General features: G+C 40.5%; 1 protein-coding gene across 5 annotated transcripts in view; it reads left to right on the top strand.

Annotated features, from left to right (window-relative positions):
• Nucleotides 1–23,779, top strand: part of LOC108437803 (protocadherin alpha-C2-like) — a 334,331-nt gene that overhangs the window by 44,461 nt on the left and 266,091 nt on the right. For 2 of the 5 annotated variants that reach the window (XM_037547175.1, XM_017715171.2), the window contains exon 4: nucleotides 6,371–6,782. The exons of 1 other annotated variant lie outside the window; for it this stretch is intronic. In XM_037547175.1, the coding sequence (XP_037403072.1) occupies nucleotides 6,371–6,681 (311 nt within the window). In that variant the 3' untranslated portion in view covers nucleotides 6,682–6,782. Of the gene's footprint in view, nucleotides 1–6,370; nucleotides 6,783–17,134; nucleotides 19,627–21,167; nucleotides 23,683–23,779 lie in introns of those variants that run through there. 2 more of the 5 variants (XM_037547160.1, XM_037547151.1) reach the window with 2 other exon arrangements.

The following is a 23,779-nucleotide window of genomic DNA, read 5'->3' as shown; positions in this document are numbered from 1 at the left end:
TCTTAACCACTATGCCACCATCTACAACTTTTTAAGGTTCTCGTGACATTGTGTTCATCAATTAGTTATTTATGCTGAAGAGATCCTACATTCATGCACTTCATATCACTGTTGTCAGTATGAAACCTCATACCTCCAAAATGGTAACTTTACAGTATAAAGAAAAAACCTACCTTACTTTTAATGTAAGTCAATGGAACCAGACTTATTGCTAAGCCATTTTTGGCCAATTCTCTTGGTCCATTCATGATGACATTTACAGACAATATAAAGAGAAGCAGGCAATTTCAAATTATGTAAAAAAAAAAAACTGAAAAACAATAAAAATGGAGATATGAGGTTTAGTCCCGACTACAGCGATATATTAGTCTTTATAGCAGATAGAAGGCTATTCATGAGTGCCACCAGTGTTCTTACTGTGAAATTCTTGTTTAGTGTCTGTGTTTTGTGAATGTACAAACAAAGACGGCATCGCTGTCACGGTTGATGAAGAGGTTGTATTAGTGAAATAACAAACTTTGGCATTACTATAGCAATGAACACAACTCATTGTTATATAAGCAGCCGTAACAGACCCAAACTACTCCTATTTACTGTACAAAACAATGGTGAAGAGATTTGGGCTTGGACCATCACATCTCCAGCTCTTATACCCACATTCAAATAAGAATGTCCACATTCTTTTTAGTTTGCAAGGTAGCTTATCAAGAGCACACTTGCCAAGAGCACATCCATTCTCCTTGTTTCTGGCCCTGTTTGTAATAGTGGTCAGCATAAGCAGGACGATAACGGACAACAAGTGAAAGAGCTGCTTTCTTTTAATGGGCGGGGCTGAAATAGATGTATAGACTTTGTAGTTTACAGATATCTTTTGCCAACGTATAACACATGATTCAAAATGGAGTCTGTGCTACTTTTTTATTCAAATTTCTGCATTATACAGACCCCCGGTTCTCATGAGGAAACAGGAAGTCAGCTTAGCTTTCTTACTCAGACATGCAAGATACACACACACACACACACACACACACACACACACACACACACACACACACACAGATACCCTGCTGTAATGGGGGCCGGGGGAAATGAAGTGAGGGGTGAATAACTCGTGAACACATGGGTCACTCTCACCAGAGATGAGAGGTTTCATTTGGTTCCTCTCTGTGAAAACGCTACCACTCCATGCTGCCATATCTGACCTTCTCAGCCAAATTAGATCCACTAAGCCCAAGGGGAAATGTGGAATGGCCATATCTGCATATGAGAGAGAGAGAGAGAGAGAGAGAGAGAGAGAGAGAGAGAGAGAGAGAACGCTGATGTTCTGCCATCTGTAGTATGAGAGTGTCATATGTGAATGCTATGAGATGTTATGGAATGAGAGAAATAACAGCCTCACCATGGGATTGGCTTGTGTTATGGGATTGATTGGCAAAACATTAAAAAGCTACAGTTTCAAAGAATGAAGTAAGATGTCGAAATGATCAGCTCTCAGCTTTCTGAATCAATTATTTTTCCTTGTTTTAACTCATTTTCTACTTTTTCTTCTCCTTCTTCTTTGTTTGTTCTCTTGCTTTGTTTGGTGGGGCGGTGGGGGTGGGGTGGGGTTAGAAGGAGGCCTCTGCTGTCAAGGACTAACAAACTTAAGCTTTTACAGTTTTTGGCAACAAACACCAGAAACGAGTTTGGTGGTGGATCTGTGATGTTGCGGGGCTGTTTTTCTTCCAAAGGCCCCAGACAACTTAGTCAGATTCATGACGTCACAGACTCCATGAAAGATTAACAAAAGAAAAAAAATGTTTGAAACCTGACTGCATCGACCTCTTCCAACAGGACAATGATCCAAAACCAGTGAATGAAGGCTTTGCCATGACCACTTCAGTCCACTGACCTAAACCCTGTAGAAAGCCTGTGAGGGAACTGAAAAAGGAGAGACTTAAGGATCTGGAGAGGTTGACTATGGAGGAAAGATCTCAGATCCTGTGTTTTGTGTTTTCCAGTCTCATTAAATGTTTTAGGAGAGGAATCAGAGCTGTGATCTTTGCAAATGGAGGCTGCACAAAGTATTAAATGATAGATTTGAGAGAAAAAAAATCAGATTATTTTTTTTCCCCCAAATAAAGATTAGATGAAAAAAACCCAAAGGATCAGCACTAAAGGATAATATTTACAGCCTGTTTTGCTTATGCTTACCAGGGCTGCTGATTATATATATATACTTTAGAGGGGAAGGAAAAAACACACTTCACTTGTAATGTAAGTCAGTGAAAGCAGACATTATGCCAAAAACTGAAAAATGGAGATACAAAGTTTTCTTCCAACTTTTCTTTTTTTTTTTTTCCCATTCTAACATTGTTCCTTCTCAACTTTAACCGGTTGTCCCCACCTTAACAGGTAGTACTAATGTTCAGCGCTCTTGATTCTTCACAAAATCAATTCATTCTGGTCAAGAAGTCAATTATTTATGTTATGCTTTTGTGAGAGTTCATCCTACTGACCCACAATTTAACAGTGTGCCAACCAGCTCCTGTGCCAACTAGCCCCATTCTTCCCTTAGTGCATATACCACTCGCTCGCAGTTTGGCTGCCCCAGTCAATTTACATATTTTGCTGCTTTTCTAATTGAAAATAAATGAACACATCCTCTACAGGGAGCACACGTCTGCGCATTTTAATACACAGTTACTGTTTACTTGATGAATTTAACATGTTGGGAGAAAAAAAATAAAACATAAAATGTGGCCTGGTGTATATTCCATGTTTTATGCACTAAAATGTGAAAATTGAAACATTTTCAAGTTTGTTCCTCTTATGGACAAAATATATTCGCCTGAAAAATCGACATCTTGTTTGATTTGCTGCTTAAGGAGCTGTGTACACACACGTACTGCCACACATACACACTAAAGCGGATGAGTTCATGGAGCTCACAAGGGGATATTATGATAGATAATCCCTGCTAGCTTATGCATTTATTAAAATAGGCTGTGTGCAGCGCTTTCAGAATGAACCTACAGACGGAAAACAAACAGATTCTCTTTTTAGGGCCAGAGTTTGATCTAAATAAAACACAGCGAGGAAAGTAGGTCAAAGCACAGAGTAACTGGTGTGAAGCTCAGAGCGGAGAGCTCTGCTTCTGCAGGGAAAGTAGTGCACGACTCTCTCTCTCTCTCTCTCTCTCTCTCTCTCTCTCTCTCTCTCTCTCTCTCTCTGTGCTGTTCTGTCTTCCTCGTGAGGATACACATTCTGAATCATGAAGATTGTATGATGTTCTCTGCTGGTGCTCAGTGTGACATGCTGTGTTGATTTCAACAAATCCACTCGTTTTCTGACGCTAATTCCTGTAGCCACGACTTGTCAAGCCTCTCTTGATTCAGAAGGTCAGCCCTTTCTACTGTGGCCTCATATGTGCCCTGCATCCCTTCCGTCAGATATGAGCCCTCTCCCATGAGTTTCTGAGCATCTCTCTGACGGGAATTTAGTCCTTTGCTGCTCCTTCAGAGCCCCTCTTTTCATCTGCTCTGCTCTCTAAAATGTTCCCCCTTTTGTGGCTTATATGAAGGAAATGCTAATGGTGACATCAAATATTCCGTGATAATGACTTTCTAGGATAACTGGCTCTCCACAATGGTTACTGGTTGGACGCGTGGCTGTAGGGAAAAAAAAAATCTAGTTGGTGTAGAACGTTTACATGATGGAGGTTCTTTAAACTCATGATGGAGGTTCTCATTTACAAAAATGGTTCTTCCATACTTAACATTTCACTGGTGATACATTAACTGTCTTTGCTCCCTTTAACTCATTACAGTCTGCTCCTAACCTGCACAGTGAAACACCAATCGGCAGCTGTGCAATTGTTGTGGCCCTTCGCTCTTGTATTTTGCACTTCAGAATGCTCTACATGTTTTCAAACAGAGAGGTCTGGGCTGCAGGCAGGCCGGTGCAGCACCTGCACTCTTTGATTACGCAGCCATGCTGTAAGAATGTAGCTTGTTGAAATAGGAAAAGACCCTGACATCATCTAAAGCGGCAGCACAAGTTTTTTTTTTCAAAAATGTGTATATATCTTTCAGCATTAATGGTGCCTTGACAGATGTGTAAGTTGCCCACTAGTACACTCCCATGCTATGACAGATCTTAGCTTTTGAACTTTGTGCTGGTAACAAACTGGACAGTCCTTTTCTTCTTTGGCCTGAAGAACACAACTTCCATTATTTCCATAAACCGACCACAATACACATTTCTGCTGTGCCTCAGTCCATTTCAGATGGGCTTGAGCCCAGAGAAGTTGGCGGTGTTTTTTGGACATGGTTGCCATATGGCTTCTGCTGTGCATAGAACAGTCTTAACTTGCATTTGTGGAAGCAGTGATGTATGGTGTTTATTGACAGAGGTTTGTTCCAAAGTTTTCTCGAGCCCATAGGATGATATCCATCACAGAAGCATGCTGGTTTTTAATCTGCTACCGTGCAAGAGATCAAAGATCACAGGAGTTCCCATGTGGTTGCCATTTATGCTGAGATTTCTTCAGATTTTCTGATTGTTTTGATGATGAGGAATGTTGGTCTGCAGCTGTTGTATTATTTGCTGGCGCAGAGCAGTGTGGCTCAACTCATTCGTTCCTCTATGGTCCTTTAAATATGTGATGCTTTGCTGACATTCTAACGTGCTAATGTGTTTGCACTTCCACTCTGGTTGAGAGTACGCTGAGCGCATTGTGGCTGCCACTTCTCTCCGGTGTCTTCTGCTTTATTTGTGTTTTTGTTTTACTTTCTTCCCATGGACTCTGACTTTTCTGGATTTTTGGATCTCTGACATTTGTTTTTGCTCTGGAACTTTGGCTTATGGACTTAAATCTTTCTCTTGTTGATTGCACACCCTGACTGCAGCACTGGTTGGTGGCCACCCCGAGCCCTCTCCCACCCTTTCCTCACAGAGCAGGTACTATTTGGGTGGTGGGTCATTCTCAGCACTGCAGTCACACTGATGCGGTGGTGGTGTGTTAGTGTGTTGTGCTGGTTTGCGCTCATCTCTAACATCTACAAGGTGGACAGACAAGGTAGGAGTGTCTAATAGAGTGGACAGTGAGTGGACACAGTGTTTAAAAACTCCAGCAGCACTGCTGTGTCTGATCCACTCATACCAGCACAACACACACTAACACCACCACCACCACATCAGTGTTACTGCAGTGCTGAGAATGATCCACCACCCAAATAGTACCTGCTCTGTGAGGGTCCATGGGGGTCCTGACCACTGAAGAACAGGGTAAAAGGGGGCTAACAAAGTATCAGAGGAACAGATGGACTACAGTCTGTAACTGTAGAACTACAAAGTGCTCCTATATAGTAGGTGGAGCTGATAAGATGGACAATGAGGGTAGAAACAAGGAGGCGGTCATAATGTTATGTCTGTTCGGTGTGTACTAGACTTGTTGTGTTCCACTGGTCTCCAACATATTTCTGTTACTGGTTCTTTTGTCGGTTTTTGTTATCTCAGGACACCCACTACTAAAGCTTTTATGAAAACCACGTTCTCTTTCTGTAACATTACTCTGTTGACCTTCATCTGTTTTCCAAATCTCTTTAGACTTCACTTCTTTCTGACTTTTCTGATCTCCCTTCTCCTGATGCCATGGTTTCACTTCACAATGATGCTACTTCTAACATACTTAACTTTCATGCTCTTCTCAAAACTAAACTGGTTGCTTCTTCTCGTACCACCTTGTGGTTTACCTTTGAGCACAGAGCTATCAAAGCTACTTGAAGGCGTCTTGAGCATCTGCACAAGAAAACTGGGCTTACTGTTCATCTCTTGCTTTTTAAGAAGTACATCTTTAGGTACGGGGATGCCCTAAATTCTGCCCGCTCTGCCTACTATTCAAATATTATAAATCTTGGCAGTTCTAGGCCCAAAACGCTGTTTAGGACTATATATAAACTTTGTTGATTCTTCTATAGTCATAGGGATCTAGGGCTTCTTCCTCCTCTGGTCAGCTTGATCCTGCACCCTACTGCTCTTCTTAAATCCTGTCCCTCTGCTATTTCTTCTCCTATTGCTCATCATATTAATCATTGTTTTTCCTCAGGTTCTGTCCCAACTTCTCTCAAAATAGCTGCTGTCAAATCGCCCTTTTTTGGCTAAAAGTGATGGAAAGAGTTGCGGCCTCTCAGCTTCAGGATTGTCGGAGCCTTTCCCGTCTGGCTTTCGCAACGTGCACAGTACCGAGACTGGCTGATGATCTTTTAATGTCTGCTGATGCTGGTTTTCTTAATATCCTCATCCTTGACCTCACTGCAGCCTTTGACACGATGAATCATACTTAAATGATATTTCTGTCCCTCTCTCTTTCTTTTCTTCTCTCTTCTAGATGGTGAAGGTGAGGGACAACTCTCTCCTCCTGTCGGAGCTGGGATCAACAGTAACAGCTGGAGCTTCCGTTATGGGGCAGGTCCAGGTTACGGCCCCCCACCGGCCCTAAAGCCAGGGGAGATCCCTCCTGAAGCCTTTATCATCCCTGGCTCCCCTGCTATCATCTCCATCCGCCAAGATCCAGGAGCCTTGGATGACAAGGGCGATTTCATCACCTTTGGCAAGAAAGAGGAGGCCAAGAAGAAGAAAAAGAAGAAGAAGGACAAGAAGGACAAGAAAGAGAAAGGAAAAGACGATGGAGAAGAGTAGAGGAGAAAGGGCTGTGTCAGAAGGAGCTGTCAATTGAAGTTGGTAGCTAAAACTCACAGAAAGAGAAAAACCAAAAAAGAGAAAAATGTGAGTATAGAGAGGAGAGCCTTTTAAACCAAGCTCTCAATATGGGAAGCCCTGTCCAGTGCTGACCAGAAGAGACCCTTCTCTCTGTACCCATCTACAAATTATGCCCTACGTGTATGTTGTAAGGGCTACCAGGAGGCATTAATTGGCTATCGCAATATTTATGTATGCATCTTAGATGAACAATTCTCAGTCCACATTTTTCTAAGAAGCTGGTAGCAATCTAAAACCCATCAGAAGTCATGGCAGTGTGCATTATGAACCATGACCACACACCCTCCATAAATCCAAAGGTCTAAAATACATGAGGGGCCTCTTATTCCTCATGCCTTCCTCACAACCAGGACTCTAAAGAGGAGAAAACGAAGGCACGATCTTCAGAATGATTTGAAATGCATCAAGAAATTTGTATTTAAACTAGACACAAAACGTGTCTGTGTAAAATATGATGATCTGGTCAGAAATATCTCTGTGTGAGATCGAAGCTGATCAAACTAAACCACTTCAGGGGTAGAACAGTAGCAGTGTGTTATGCTTAGTGCTCACAGAGCCCCCTGCTGACTCACATGGACAAGAGTGCTTCACTCTGTGCTGCGGAGAAACACAGCTTAAAGAATACCGTTCAAAGTGATGCGTACAGACAAAAGTTTAGACAGACAAAGACACGGACATGAACAGGATGGCGCAAAAGTCAGAGACGCTTGTTTTATTTAACTTCCAGTTTCCACTCGTACTTAATGGCTTCATTTCTAGCTGTTATGTACAGGTTAACCATTTTTCTGGCTGCAGCCTATTTACTCAAAACATATTAAACCTCAACTAAGCTATATATAAAACATGTCTGAACAAAACCTTGTATCTCCATTTTTATTTTTAGTTTTTGACATAATTTGAAAGTCACTGTTGGCCTTTACATTGTGTAGAAATTTCATCATAAATTGATTAACAGAAATTACCCAAAATTACTTAAATTAAAAAGTCTGGTTCCATTGACTTACATTAAAAGTAGAGTATGTTCCACCCAATGAGCACGGGAGTGGGCTTCAGTGCCCCCTACGACTCAGGAAGATAAGCAGCTTGGTTAATGAGTGTATGTGTGTGTATATCCCTACTCTCAGACCAAAACCTTGCATCTCCAAAGTGGTCACTTCACAGAAGAAGGAAAAAACACATTTTTTCCTGTAAGTCAATGGAACCAGACTTTTTTTCCAAGTCATTTTGGGCCATTTCTTTTGGTCAGTTGATCTTGAAGTTTACACACAATGTAAAGGATAGTAGGCTTTTTCAAATTATGTCAAAAATGACAAAAATGGAGATGCTGAGAACTCACTAGTTGTATGACTGAAAAGACAGGCGAGTTGAAGTGGCAGGAAGATGCACAGAAGCAGTGGACAAAGTGGACAAAGTAAATACTGTTGGTCTGATATTATACGTGTGTGTATATTATGTTAAATATGTCTCTTGCTTTTTCCCTTACGCTGAAAAATGAATACCTTTTACTTACTAGCTCTTTTGACTGGAAATCAAATAAAAGGTTTGTCTCTGACTTGCACGGTAAACATGCAAACCCCATATGTTCCATATGCTTCTTTCATGCTAGACCCAGTATAGTAGAATACATTCCAGTGCAGTAGTGCCAGTGTGGACCCCCATATGCAGTCTGTCCATACATTGTATAGCTACATCAAAGCCAGCACAGGATTGAGGTGCTGCAGCCTCTTGGGAGTCTTAGGAATGGTGCTTGTTGCTTCATGTCAAATCAAGCCTGATCCCTTTGCCTCTGTTTTGAATGTTCGGTAGTTGTTCTTTAAGCTCTCTCCCTCTCCCTGCCGACTCTTCGCCTTTCAGTGCTTGTGATATTTGCTCATTTGTCTCACTCACTCGTAGCCATCCACTGGGGGACCGCAGTCAAAACTGCCCCCTAGTGACTATACTGCATACCATGGCAGGATGGACTGAATCAGAGACCTGTACATTCTCTTACCTGTAACCCCCTCACTTCAACTGAGCCTCAGCACTGTTACTGGAACTCCCAGCTCCAAAACTCTTCCCCAGGGAATATAAGCAAGCACATGTGCCATCTCTTTCCATTCACAAGCAAGTGGGCTAACAACAGGATGCTGGCAGCGGAGTCTTTCTCCGTTGTGAAGGTGAAGAGTTATGCAGATAGACCTATATTTTCAATGTAATTCATGGAGCTTGATTTGGAATACAGGGTGGTCCATATATGACATATATAAGGCTAGTTATAGAGGTGTCTGTAAGATGGAGAGATTAAGGACTGATGCAGCATTTCTTTTTTTTATTTTAGCTGTCTACAATAAAACACTTTACTGAAGGGTGCCATTCACAGTGCTACACAACGGCATAAGCCTTTCATGATAACCGTCATACACCTATGCAGACATTTATAAAGGCATCAGAATTGACTTTGTATGACAACCAACAGCCTCTATCAATGTTTCCGTAGGCTAATGTCACTTGTCATGTAGGCATCATGTAGACTTACAAATGTTGAGTTAAACAATAGCAGTGAGCACTGACAGCTGCTCATTCAGGCCATCCAAACCACGAGAAGGTTTAACGTCTGTAAGGTTTGCTTTTCTCATTTTAGAGGGTTTCGCCTCCCCTCTGTCTTTTATTTCCCCTTCTTTCTTTTGGCTGTAGGACTATTATTCAAGGTATGGGAGAGACGTTAGCGCTGCTATAAGACTGCATTCGCACCACACACACACACACACACACAAACACACATCACACACATTCACAGCCTCCTTCAGGTGTGGTTTAGTGCTGTCAGATCACTAAGTGGCTGTTTGCATGTAATACGCAGAAGAAACAGAAACTATATATAGATATATATAGATAGATATGTTTTTCATAATTATTTTCAACCATTTCTTCTCGAACCGGGGACGTGTATTGTCTCTGCTGAAGTACTTAGACATATTTCTAATTATTCGTTCAGTTTCTAATGTACAAGCACATACACACATACAGATATACCAATGTACAATTTGCAGACATGCAAACACCCAGAAATGACATTAACCATAACATTCTAGATGTAATGATGTAGTGTTATGCTCTGACTTTTTTATACCCCTTCATATATATATATATATATATATATATATATATATATACATATGATTTTTTATTATTATTATTTTGCGGCTAATGTGAACTCATATTCATATAACCCCTATACTATATAAACCCCTTTTTTCCATTAAAAACCACAAAAATACTCATAAAAACTACAAAATAATAAAAAAACTGAAGATAAAAAGCATCTATGTACTCTGCTTGTGTGTAGTGAATGTCTATTAAGTCATTCGGTGCCGAAGTGGCACTATGCTCTTGACTTTGACAGTGCAAATCTGTTCAACAACCTTTTTGTACACCTGCTCATCAGTGTAACGGTGAAATAGTGTTTTTATTTTTTCTTTCTTTTTTTTCCCCCCTTTTCTTTTTCATTTTTTATTACTTTATGAAATCTGGTAATGTGTTTTGTTTATAAATCACAAATAAAGTTTCTTTCATAAGGATCTGAGAATCGTTTATGCATTATTTCCTCCTGTTTTTGTACTTATAGCAGTCTTGGGTCAGGCAGATTGCTACGGTAAGTGCTGTGGTTAATAAATGAATAAATAAATAAAAGTTTGACATTAGATGACATTAGGTAGCCAATCTGTTATTTGTCAACTAGTAGTGATTACAATATCCAGGACCAGTAACTGGATTCAGAGTAGAAATTTGAAAGCCTCCGTCTGTCTAATATGCATTTTAAATGTAACTAATTAAACAGGGTTTCTGGGTCTTTAACCTGGCTACTGTTCATTTGAGTTCTAGTGGTTTTTGCACCTAAGCCAGAACTTCAGTAATGCAATCTGCCGCAGTCCGCATGGACAATCATTCAAAATTCAAAGGGAACTCAATGGATTAGCACAAGGGATTAGAGACACCACTGTACGGGTGAGTTGTTATTCATAGACTTGTTTCCTTGAGACTTATTACAAAACAGATGATAATGAAGTGTTTTGCAAAGTATTTTATTACAATTTGTTCTACATTAACATCAGTTTAGCCAGCCAGGCCAGCTAATGTCAGCCAGCTGTGTTAGCATGCTGTAGCTCCACAATAGAGACAGCTAACACTGACAGTAGATGTGCCACAGCTGGTTTAAGAGGAGCCTGGCCACTTCCTATTTCTTCCATTATATCAAAACCATGACTGTAAAAAAACAGAGGGCGCTCTCCAGCAAGTCCTCACTGAATGGGTGTAAAATAAGCTAAATGGCTAAAAACAAAAGAGTTAAACTAGATTCTAATTACTTGTCCATGTCGTTCCACTCATTAAAGAAAGTAAAACGATGTATTTTACTGAAAAAGCAAAGAAAATATACCTGCATTTCTTCTTCTTCTTCTTCTTCTTCTTCTTCTTCTTCTTCTTCTTCTTCTTCTTCTTCTTCTTCTTCTTCTTCTTCTTCTCTATAACAAACAGGTTTTGAGCTTCTAGCATTACTACTATGGAGGGCTGAGTGGTTAGCTTCACTGCTGCTGAGTCCTGATTGGTCAGGAAATTAATGCACCTATCTACATATACAAATATAACAACAACAACAACAACAACAACAACAACAACAATAATAATAAGCATTTACAAGTGTTGATGCTTAAATCTGCTCATATCCTCAATATTAACCTATTTATTTTGGAGCGCCCTCTACTGTTTGATCAGCCCAGAAAACATTGCTGAGTGGCAATTCTAGTGCAGAGGAGGCGACGCAAAATAGAAAAACAGTCTAACCATAATTCAACAGTAGGCACAGTCAAAAGAAGAAGTCGGCAAAATAAGTGAAAACCAGGTAATCAAGCAAAGTTCATGATCACTACAAAAACAAAACTGATAAAACAACTAAAGACACACTAGACTTCATATGGACTGAATGAACTCCAGGGGCTGAGTGCAGGCAGTGATGGGATCCGTTGAGCAGGTTGTCATGGAAATGGGAGCCATGGGCGCATTTTTTTTTTTTTTTCCCTTTTCCATTTTTGCTTGGGACTGTGGGAAATGTAGTGTTAGGATAACTGAAAAACATGCTAGGGTTCCAATTTATTTATATTTTAAAATAAAGCAATAAGTTACTTTAACAGTCAAACTTTCTTGAGCCTCAATTTAGCAATATCGGTTTTTAAATCAATCATAAAGAATTCTGAGCACCACAGACGTGCTTGTCATCACACACATGTATAAAGGCTGAGGCCATATTTTTGAAGAGAAAAACAAAAAACAAACAAACAAAAAGAAAAACACATTTTTCTGCTATTTTAATCGCAGTAATCTATACCTGACTGTAAAATCTATTATTTAAATGATGGAAAGAAAACAAAAGCCAAATCAATATTATAAAATATATAATGAAAGTTGCTGCCACCAAGAGTCGTGAAAAACTCACTGATGACATCACTCGGCTTCCTTTTACCCGTTTTCTGAAGATCTATGAAGAAAAGCTCATGGTGAGTCCACTGTGTCTTTCAGTTATCAGAGATTTCCTCATTTAGCTCATGAAGCTTTTAACTGACGTCACTGGCGTGACCAGCTTTATTCTGAGGTAAGTGTGAAATTAAAACAGAACACAAATGGATTAAATGACATATTTTAGTGCATCTACCATGACTGACAACATGTCGTTTGATGTTCTGTAGCAGCCACTTTGTGAAATGCACTTTTCATTAAAATCGTCTCTCGTGTTACCTTTATTATGTGGAACACCAATGACGAACGGTAACACCAGTGACTCTTATGGGGAGATGACCCATTATTATTGTTTCATAAAACAGAGACAACATGATCAAATTGTCAAATACACAGAATTAAAATATATATTTTTATAAGTCCTTGTCAACAATAATTGAATAATTGCAAAAAAAAAACAACATAAAAAACAAAACAAAACAAAAAACAATTGAGAATTTGCTAAATAGTGATTGAAGTGTCTCTCAGCCAGTCACGTCAGTCTCTAAACACTAAACCTAGGCCAAGAGTGGCACTGGCAGTAAATGATTTATCAATAAATGAGTTATTGGGCTGAGATGGTGAACATATTGCTGTATCAGATCACGTCTGGGTTCTTTTTAGTCAAAGAAAAAAAGTAGGTGGTGTTTTTTTTGTTTTTGTTTTTTTTAATGTTGTATGTTATGTTCATTCTACTTTTATTCACTAGGCCTATTCTGCCTTGGACTCTTATTCTGGAGGGCGGGGCTAGGCGTGGCATGAAGCAAGCCACCACAGTGAGCTAACATGGAGCTGTGAGTGGGCCTGAAAGCTGTTGTTCCCTCTTGTTTTCTGTTTGTCAAGTCAAGTTTTAAAAGCTGTGTTATGGGCACTGCAGTTTCTCTCCATCCACTGCAGAAGCTACAACACGCCTTCCTGACGTCAGAGCATCACCTTCATCAGCTGGAATCTCCTGGCGAACAAACACAATGTCTCAGGTATGTTACCTTTATTTTATTCTAAGAACTTCAGATCTGTTTTCTCCTGCTTATCTCCACCGGGGTGGGGGGATGCCGAAAGGATCAATAGTTTAATCTATTGGTCCTGTTGGCATCAATGGGATTAAAACATCATTTTCCTTTCTAAAGGGAACTGGCTTTAGTGTTTTCAATAGGAACCACTAGTGTCCTGAGGAACACCTCTAGATCCCACTAGGAAATGAGTACAAGCATTTAGAATCAGCCTTTGGTCAACTGTTAAACCACTGGGATCCTTGACGTTGTGAAGTCAAAAAAAAAAAAAAAAAAGACAAAACATCACAAAAAAATATCAGGAACCAACAGAAACACTTCAATTGTTTACTTGTTTCCTTGTTTGTTTCAGCAGGGATTTATTATATTTAGTTTTTATTTCCAGCAAAAATACTAAGAAAAAAAAAACAGACACAAAAACAGTTTAGTTCAGCAGTTTATTTAAATGACAATAATAGGTTTAATATTTTCTTAATAAAATTAATATTTTCTAGCATGTATTCAGTGTACACTGTTGGCATATGACATATGGACTTTAAGAGCACCAAACTTTACTGTAATAATCTTTCACAGATTTATATACACACCTACAAAAAGGATGGTTCTTCAAAGGTTCCTTAGTAAAGACAATGCTTCTATATAGAAACTTGAATAGTCAAAGTATCATTTCCGTACTGAAATGGTTCTGTGCATGGTGAAATGATTCTAGTCTAGCCTAGAACTCTCAACATCTTCATCCTCATCATCACTAGCCTAGCTTTCCATTTCTGAGTTGTTTCCACTCTCAGTTGACTGATGCACTTCGAGTGCTCTGTTTTCTGTAGAATACATGTTTTCTTTTCTTACTATACACCATACGTTGTGCAATATATGCCCTGTCCACTGTAATAGAATAAGAATTTCTCACAAGCCATCATTTAACAATATAACAAACACATAACATGGTGAGATGAAATGTTCCAAATAAGATAAAAATTAACCCTTTTTTCGCCTCAATGGATAAGAGGGGCCAGTATGCTGTTTGTTTGGCTGTGGAATATCTATTCTGATGGACAACAGGTGTCAATTAGTATTATGTACAGAAAAGCTTAACATGAACAATAATGAACAATTCTTTATTTTTATATAACGCTTTATCAAGGACCCAAAGACACTTACAATTCAGAGTACATAAATAATGCACTTAACACAGACAGCAAGAGCACAGTAATACATATTAAAATGACAAGGCAGTATAAGGCGGGTCTAATGAAGGAGCATAAAAGACTAAGGGCAGGTTATGAGTTTGGTGAGGCAAAGCAGTTTACATAAGAAATCTTATCTTATCTTATCTTATCTTATCTTATCTTATCTTATCTTATCTTATCTTAGATTTGAATATGGAGAGTGAATTGAATTGCTTGACCAGTAGTGGAAGAGAGTTCCAGAGTCGAGGGGCAGATCTTGAGAAGGCTCGGTCACCAAAGCCTTGGAGGTTAGATGGAGGGATGATAAGTAGTCCAGCTGAAGACGACCTGAGAGAGCGAGAGGGTTTACAGGGAAGAAGAAGATCAGACAGGTAAGAAGGGGTGAGATTGTTAAGAGCTTTATAGGTGAGCAGAAGAATTTTGAACTTTATGCGATATTTCACAGGAAGCCAATGGAGATGTTGGAGAATAGGGGTAATGTGGTGATCTGCACGGAAGTAGCTCTTCCATCGCGACTATAAAATGAAGACTAATGACACATGATGTTCATTGCATTGGGCACATGGTCTGGAAGGGATTTTTATTTTATGGCTGTTTTTGCTGTGCTGTTGTCCCACTAGACGTCTTTAATTAAAAATCACTGAGGTCGAGTCAAAGAAATTTTCTCAAGCAAAGGTCCAGAACATCATAATGTCTAACTTGCTTTATGATTCAGTGCCATATATTGTTTACTGAAGTAGCAGTCAGCGTCTTATATAGTCAGCAACTTGATGTCAAATCAAATAAAGTACAATTCAGTAATATTTCAACAACATTTATTGTCAGTAAATGCTGGAAAGTTGCGTCGATTAAAATAGCACCAGCCAGTTGAAATTAAATTATTCTCTAGGGTTTATCAGTTATAGGCCCAGGACTACATTCGACAGAATCTGGGTCCAGACTCTGACTGTGGTCTGCCTATTAGTGACCTCTGTACTAGAACGTAATACACCTGATTCAGTGCCACTAAATCTTACTGCATGTTGTTCAAAATTGACGTCACTTGATAAGTGTTTAATGGTACCTAATCATGTTACTTATAGGGAATTTGAGAAATACAGAGGAAAGACATTGTTATACGTGGTATCGTGCTTGATTTGAAGTGAGGAATGTACAGTGGGGAAAAAATAAAATACAATTAGGAACAAATTCATTACTGATCAGCTGGGAGAATGTGCTGTTTTAGAACTTACTTTTAGTTACATGGTGGCCCTGTAATAAATGGCTTTGTGAAGTCAATGGTTTGGAGTGGTGGATGAAGCACACAAACCATATACTTGAGTTAAAGTCGAGACACCCAAGGTAAAATATTACTCCAGTAAAAGTAAAAGTTCCTCCCTTTAGACCTCCACTTGAGTAAAAGTACTAAAGGATTTACTTTCAAATGTACTTAAGTATAAAGTAAAAGTACTAAAAGAGGAATTCTGGCTCTGATGTCCTGTTATCATTTTTATAACCAGACTGGCTTCATGAACTCATTTCAGGTGAAAGTCCTCCAGCGTCTCTCTTGGTAAACCAGTCTTTTAATAGAACGTCATTAATTAGTGACGCTGACGTCTATTAAAATGATCAGAAGCACAAAACACTGAAGGTAAACAGTTTCCATCAGGGAGAACCGAGTGGCTCTGAAATCACTTTTTACACACAAGCAAAGTTTCAGTTTCAGATTTATTTACAACTTAGTTCCAAGTTTAAGTTGAATAAAAACTGGCTTTAAACTCAGGATCACAGATGAGCTCCTTTACTATGTTGATCTGTAGGCGTCTGTTCATAAACATAAACCAGCCCAAACTCATTTACTATAAAATGAAATGGTGTTTGTAGAAATTCAGAAAAAAGCCGCGTCAGTCTCGACTGCATATGTGGACATATTTCTATATTGAGCTCTATTTACACAAAGTTAGGTTAGTTCATCATTTATGTTGAACAGACTCTCCCAAAGTTTTACGCTGCTGCGCTGACGTTGAACCGCGTGCTGCACTGGGTCGGTCTGAAAAATACTTAAGTACAGAAACTAATTACATTTACTTAGTTACTTAGTTACTTTCAGTGTAACTGAAAGAGGTCCATAATTTCAGACTTATTTATGTCTGAGTATCTCATCATTCATCCACTGTTCTTTTGTTCCAAAATAGCATTTCCCTTACTGGATTAAACCATCACAGGAAATCATGTGCAATTTTGGTGATTTCTCCTATAAAACTCCATAATATATCAATAATTAGAAGGTTAACCAGGTTTGGTTTGGTCTCTAATGGAGAAGCACTGTGTTTTTGTGAGGAGCTGTCCATGGTGCTGAACAAGCAGCTTGTATATAATAATGTTCATATAGACGATTTTAAATGCATGTATTGATTTGTAGTATTTGCAAGTTTTATTTAAAAACAACCTCGTTCGCTTATTCTTTTTTTTTTTTTTAATGAAGTTCTAGCTCCAGTTGGCTGTTGAGCTCATCTTGCATGTTCTCACGTCACCACACCGTGTCGCTCTTCACCAGTTCTGAATTCTCAGGCAGGGAAACACACCCATTCTGCGCTTTGGTGTATTTATTTGTTTATTTATTTCCTTTCACAAAGCGCAAGCAGTGATTTGTGCGCATTCGCGTAAGACGAGCTCCAGTGTCGATGCTTTGGCGAATAGATTGACTGAAATATCTCACATTAAGCTATCAGTACAAGGATTTCCTCATTGGATCTGGGAATATGTGGAAAATGCTGGCATTGTTCGCCTACAAACGGCGACTTGGGGCAGTTGTACTTATCCCACTGCTCGTCCGGATCGCTGTCGCAGACCTTCGTTATTCTGTCCCGGAAGAAACCAAAACAAAACACTCGATTGGAAGCCTAAGCAAGGACCTCAACCTGGATGCGAAAGGTTTGCGATCCCGCAAGGCCAGACTGGATTATCAAGGAGACAGACGGTATTGTGGAGTAGACCTGGATACGGGACATATGTTTGTTTTGGAGAGAATCGACCGAGAGGCTCTGTGCGGAACAGCCTCCAGCTGCCTTCTGCATTTCGAATTTATTCTGGAAAACCCTCTGGAGCTTCACAACGTGGTTTTAGAGGTGCAGGACGTCAACGACAACGCGCCAGCATTCCCGAAAGAGTCCATCAAGCTTGAGATCAGCGAGACGGCGCCGACTGGAAGCAAATTTCAAATAGCTCGCGCACGGGACCTGGATGTTGGCGTGAATTCGGTTCAGAGTTACATTCTCAGCCAAAACAGACACTTTGACATCGATGCGAGGTCGAGCAAAGACAGGTATGTGGACATTGTTCTGAAAAGCAACCTCGACCGAGAAGCAGAAGGGGAGCATTCATTGGTGCTGACGGCTGTGGATGGAGGGAATCCACCCCGATCTGGTACGGTGGTTATACAGGTGATTGTCATAGATGTCAATGATAATACCCCAGTGTTCGCTCAGTCTGTGTATAAGGCTCAATTATATGAAAATTCCGCGCCTGGAACATCCGTCATCCAAATTAAAGCCACGGATATGGATGAAGGTGCCAATGGTCAGATAACGTATTATATTAACCACCTATCTGATAGTACCAGTCACCTGTTTCAAATTGATGAAATAAGTGGGGAGATCTTGGTAACTGGACAACTTGACCACGAACGCGCCTCCTCATATGAGATGGAGATACAAGCAGAGGATGGAGGTGGTCAAACTAGCCATTGTAAAGTCGTAATTGATATAATTGATGTTAATGACAATGCGCCAGTAATAACAATGAAATCACTTACGAACCCTATCCCAGAAAACATTGCGGTTGGCTCAGAAGTTGCCATATTAAACGTGAAGGACCAAGACTCTGGGGAAAACAGTCGAGTCAGTTGTTCTATCCCAGCTAATCTACCTTTCAAATTACAGCCATCTATTAAGAATTATTTTACCTTAATTACTACCACTTTGCTTGATCGCGAGCAGGTGGCTGAGTATAATCTCACAATAATAGCAAATGATGGAGGTACACCTTCCCTGTTCTCAACCACAACTCTGAATATACAGGTGGCTGATATAAATGACAACCCTCCTGTATTTGAAGAGCAGTTCTACAAAGCTTATGTAGCTGAGAACAACAAACCAGGCACCTCTATCTGCTCTGTGACTGCGAGAGACCCAGACTGGAGGCAGAACGGCACAGTGCTGTATTCTCTGGTGTCCAGTGAGGTCAACAGTGTTCCAGTGTCCTCATTTTTGTCCATCAATGCAGACACGGGGGTGATCCATGCTGTGAGGTCATTTGACTACGAGCAGTTCAGAAACTTCAAAGTCCAGGTTGTGGCCAGAGACAATGGCTCTCCTCCCCTCAGCAGCAACGCGACTGTGAGTGTGTTCATAACAGATGAGAATGATAACTCTCCACAGATATTATACCCTGCTCCAGAGGGGAAGTCTTTAATGACTGAGATGGTCCCCAAAGCTGCTCTGTCCGGCTCTCTGGTCTCCAAGGTGATCGCTGTGGATGCTGACTCTGGACAGAACGCGTGGCTGTCCTATCACATTGTAAAGTCCACTGATCCGGGACTTTTCAGCATCGGTCTCCATAGTGGAGAGATCAGGGCGCAGCGGGACATCAGTGAATCTGACAGCATGAAGCAGAACCTTGTTATCTCAGTGAAAGATAACGGACAGCCCGCTCTCTCTACCAGCTGCTCTGTCTATCTGCTTATTTCTGATAACCTCGCTGAAGTTCCAGAACTTAAAGACATGACTTATGAGGAGAGCAGCTCCAAACTGACGTCATATTTGATCATCGCGCTTGTGTCCGTGTCCACCTTCTTTCTGACTTTCATTATCCTGATCCTGGCTGTGAGGTTTTGCCGCAGGAGGAAGCCCAGGCTGTTGTTTGATGGAGCGGTGGCCATTCCCAGCGCGTACCTCCCTCCCAACTATGCAGAGGTTGAGGGAGCAGGAACTCTCCGCAGTTCTTACAATTATGACGCGTATCTGACAACAGGATCCCACACCAGCGACTTCAAGTTCATCAGATCCTACAATGACAACACCCTTCCTGCTGGTGGTACTCTGAGGAAGAGCCCGGATGACTCTAATATCATCAGTTTCTCCGAGGCAGGGGAAAATCTCGAGGTAAGATTTTTATTTTAAGGGCTTGTGTTTACAGTTGATGTTGGCGTAACTATTTTGAAGAACGATCAGGGGTGCAAACGTGGTGTGACAAATGTGGGGGCATTTTCACGCCATACAAGATTGTCATACAAAAATTTAAACATAAATATGGATAAAGTCAATTAAAATAATGCCTTCCATTAGATTATTTATTGATATTGTGGTATTCATATATCATATTTACGTAGAAAAACAGCGTCATTTGTAACATACAAGCATGACAAGCTATTTCTTATTTATTTATTTATTTAGTTTTGTTTTTTTGCATTACTGCATTAAAAATCTCAGTGATGAATTTCTTTCTAGAAAGTATCAACGCACGAAATTACTGAGTGTCTAAGCTAAATAACTTGACTAGTTAACAAAGTAACGACATGTTTGCTTTGTCATTATGGTATAAAATAAACAGTGAAAAAAACAACAAACGGGGCCGCTCTGTTAACTCAGGCTTTCTGTACCGCTTTACTTTAGAACGGTACTTTGCAAAAATGAATTATTTTATGATTTAAATTAATTTTCTGATAGATGTGGTCTGCTCCTACTTCAGTGATGTTTTTTTTGGCACAGATAAAAAAAAATAAAATAATACTGCTACTACTACTACTACTACTACTACTACTACTACTAATAATAATAATAATATTAATACTAATAATAATTATTATTATAATTATAATAATAATAAACAAAAAAAACCTTGTAATTTTAAATCAATTAAAAAGTGCTGATGTTATGGTGATTTGCCAATTCGATGATTTACGCTTCGGAGGATTATTATTATTATTATTGTTAATATTTATTTATGTATTTATTTATGTATTTATTTATTTGTTTGTTTGTTTGTTTGTTTGTTCGTTCGTTCAATTATGTACTTATTTTTAACTCACGTCCCAGTTGAGGCTTGCAGTGACAGTGTAATATCATTAGTGTTACAGACGAATCTGAAACACAAACGATCAGAATAAAGACAAACACGCTTCAGAATCTCTCCCGCAGCGTCTTAAAATGACAACTTCAAGAAGAGACAGAAATTGTGGAACTTCCTAATTTTACGCGCGCGAGGCCAGTGTTTTCATTCATTGTAATGAATTTGTCAAAAATGCATGATTTGCTTTTCCCACCTGGTTCTTGTGATGTTCCCAGGTTGTGCATTTCCGCACCGTTGTTTAAGATCAGCACCACAGCCGCGGACAGCGGCCCCATATGAGCTTTACATCATAATCGATTGTGTCGGAACTTTTAAAAATTTCTTTGTTAGTTTCTTTCTTGTGCATTTGTTTTCCTTGCATTTCTGGCGTGACTTAGAACAGCGATAAGAGTCTGTGTAAATAATTTGTATTTTTGAAGTGCAGTTTCTTGAACACATCACACTGCGTCGCTGTTCACCAGTCTAGACCGGAGGAAAGATCGTCCTCCCACTGTTTTAATATGCAATGAGAGGAGTGGTGGAAACTGGTGCAGGAGGCAGCGCCATTGAACCTTTGCGAGGCTTTTAGCTGAGCTGTGTTGGATTTTTGATCCTGTGGTTATTTCCATGTATTTGTCTCGGATTCATTAATTAGCAAAACTGGATTTTACCGCTGGCTGTACTGGGAGCTCCTGGTTTGGAAAGCTATGGAATACAGCGGATTTACTGCTCGGTGTTTTGTGTTTGGTGTAACGTCCATTCTCCTCTTGTTGTCGACGGTAAACGGAGATGTGAGCTATTCCACTCCAGAGGAGAGGAAGATTGGGTCTGTGATTGGGAATCTGGCAAAGGATCTGGGAATAAATGCGAAAACGTTGTCGCTGCGTAAAGCGCGTCTGGATGTCGATGATGGCAGCAAACGTTACTGTGACATAGACATGAGGACTGGAGACCTGATTGTAGCCGAGAGAATCGACAGAGAGCAGCTGTGTGGGTTCATGACTGACTGTGCGTTAAAATTTGAAGTGATCCTCGAAAATCCTCTGGAATTACATCGCATTGTGGTAGAAATCACTGATATTAATGATAATTCTCCGGCTTTTCCAAATGATATTGTGAAATTAGAGATCAGAGAAGCGGCTGATAAAGGCGCTCACTATGCTGTGAATGAAGCCCATGACGCAGATATAGGAGTGAATGCTGTACAGAGCTACAAATTACAGGATAATCGATACTTTTCTTTCCTTTTCCATAATAATCCCGGTCAGGAAAAATATGGCGAGCTGGTTTTAGAGAAAGAGCTGGACCGTGAACAAGAGCAGGAGGTGAGGTTGATGCTCACCGCTATTGATGGAGGTAATCCGCCTAGATCTGCCTCTATAGTCATACATGTTACTGTACTCGATGCTAATGATAATTCTCCAGTCTTCAGCCAGACAGTTTATAAAGTGAGTCTGCGTGAAGATTCACCAGTTGGCACCACAGTAACTACAGTGAGCGCCACTGACGCTGATGAGGGCGCTAATGGTCAGGTGACTTACCAGTTTGGACGGCTCTCTGGAGACGTGCTTAAATTATTTACCCTTGACTCGCAAACAGGGCGTTTGATTTTAAGTGGAAACTTAGATTATGAAAAACAAACGATGTATGAACTAAGGATTGAAGCTAAAGATGGATCAGGACTGGCTTCTTTCGCTAAAGTTGTGATTGATGTAGTCGATGTTAACGACAACGCACCCACCATACAACTAAAGTCACTCAGCAATCCGATTCCAGAAAACACGTCACCTGGAACTGAAGTAGGCATTATTAATGTACAAGACAAGGACTCTGAGAAAAATCGTCAGATTCGCTGCAGCATTCAGGGAAACGTTCCTTTTAAATTAACACCATCTATTAAAAATTATTTCTCAATCTCTACATCTGGTCCACTTGACCGCGAACTCACCTCCGAGTACAACATTACAGTTATCGCAGTGGATGAAGGCAGCCCACCTTTATCCTCCTCTAAAACCTTTCAGTTATCTGTGGCTGATGTGAATGACAACCCTCCTGTATTTGAAGAGCAGTTCTACAAAGCTTATGTAGCTGAGAACAACAAACCAGGCACCTCTATCTGCTCTGTGACTGCGAGAGACCCAGACTGGAGGCAGAACGGCACAGTGCTGTATTCTCTGGTGTCCAGTGAGGTCAACGGTGTTCCAGCGTCCTCATTTTTGTCCATCAATGCAGACACGGGGGTGATCCATGCTGTGAGGTCATTTGACTATGAGCAGTTCAGAAACTTCAAAGTCCAGGTTGTGGCCAGAGACAATGGCTCTCCTCCCCTCAGCAGCAACGCGACTGTGAGTGTGTTCATAACAGATGAGAATGATAACTCTCCACAGATATTATACCCTGCTCCAGAGGGGAAGTCTTTAATGACTGAGATGGTCCCCAAAGCTGCTCTGTCCGGCTCTCTGGTCTCCAAGGTGATCGCTGTGGATGCTGACTCTGGACAGAACGCGTGGCTGTCCTATTACATTGTAAAGTCCACTGATCCGGGACTTTTCAGCATCGGTCTCCATAGTGGAGAGATCAGGGCGCAGCGGGACATCAGTGAATCTGACAGCATGAAGCAGAACCTTGTGATCTCAGTGAAAGATAACGGACAGCCCGCTCTCTCTACCAGCTGCTCTGTCTATCTGCTTATTTCTGATAACCTCGCTGAAGTTCCAGAACTTAAAGACATGACTTATGAGGAGAGCAGCTCCAAACTGACGTCATATTTGATCATCGCGCTCGTGTCCGTGTCCACCTTCTTTCTGACTTTCATTATCCTGATCCTGGCTGTGAGGTTTTGCCGCAGGAGGAAGCCCAGACTGTTGTTTGATGGAGCGGTGGCCATTCCCAGCGCGTACCTCCCTCCCAACTATGCAGAGGTTGAGGGAGCTGGAACTCTCCGCAGTTCTTACAATTATGACGCGTATCTGACAACAGGATCCCACACCAGCGACTTCAAGTTCATCAGATCCTACAATGACAACACCCTTCCTGCTGGTGGTACTCTGAGGAAGAGCCCGGATGATTCTAATATCATGAGTTTCTGTGAGGCAGGGGAAACGCTCGAGGTAAGATTTCTGTTTTAAGGGCTTGTGTTTCCGATTGATGATTGTGGTTTTTCGTCGTGCAGAGTAACAAAAGTGTTTTGCGTGATTACAATGAAGT

The sequence above is a fragment of the Pygocentrus nattereri genome, chromosome 18, assembly GCF_015220715.1.
Source record: "Pygocentrus nattereri isolate fPygNat1 chromosome 18, fPygNat1.pri, whole genome shotgun sequence".
NCBI lineage: Eukaryota > Metazoa > Chordata > Actinopteri > Characiformes > Serrasalmidae > Pygocentrus > Pygocentrus nattereri.
This window is presented reverse-complemented; position numbering and strand designations above follow the sequence as displayed.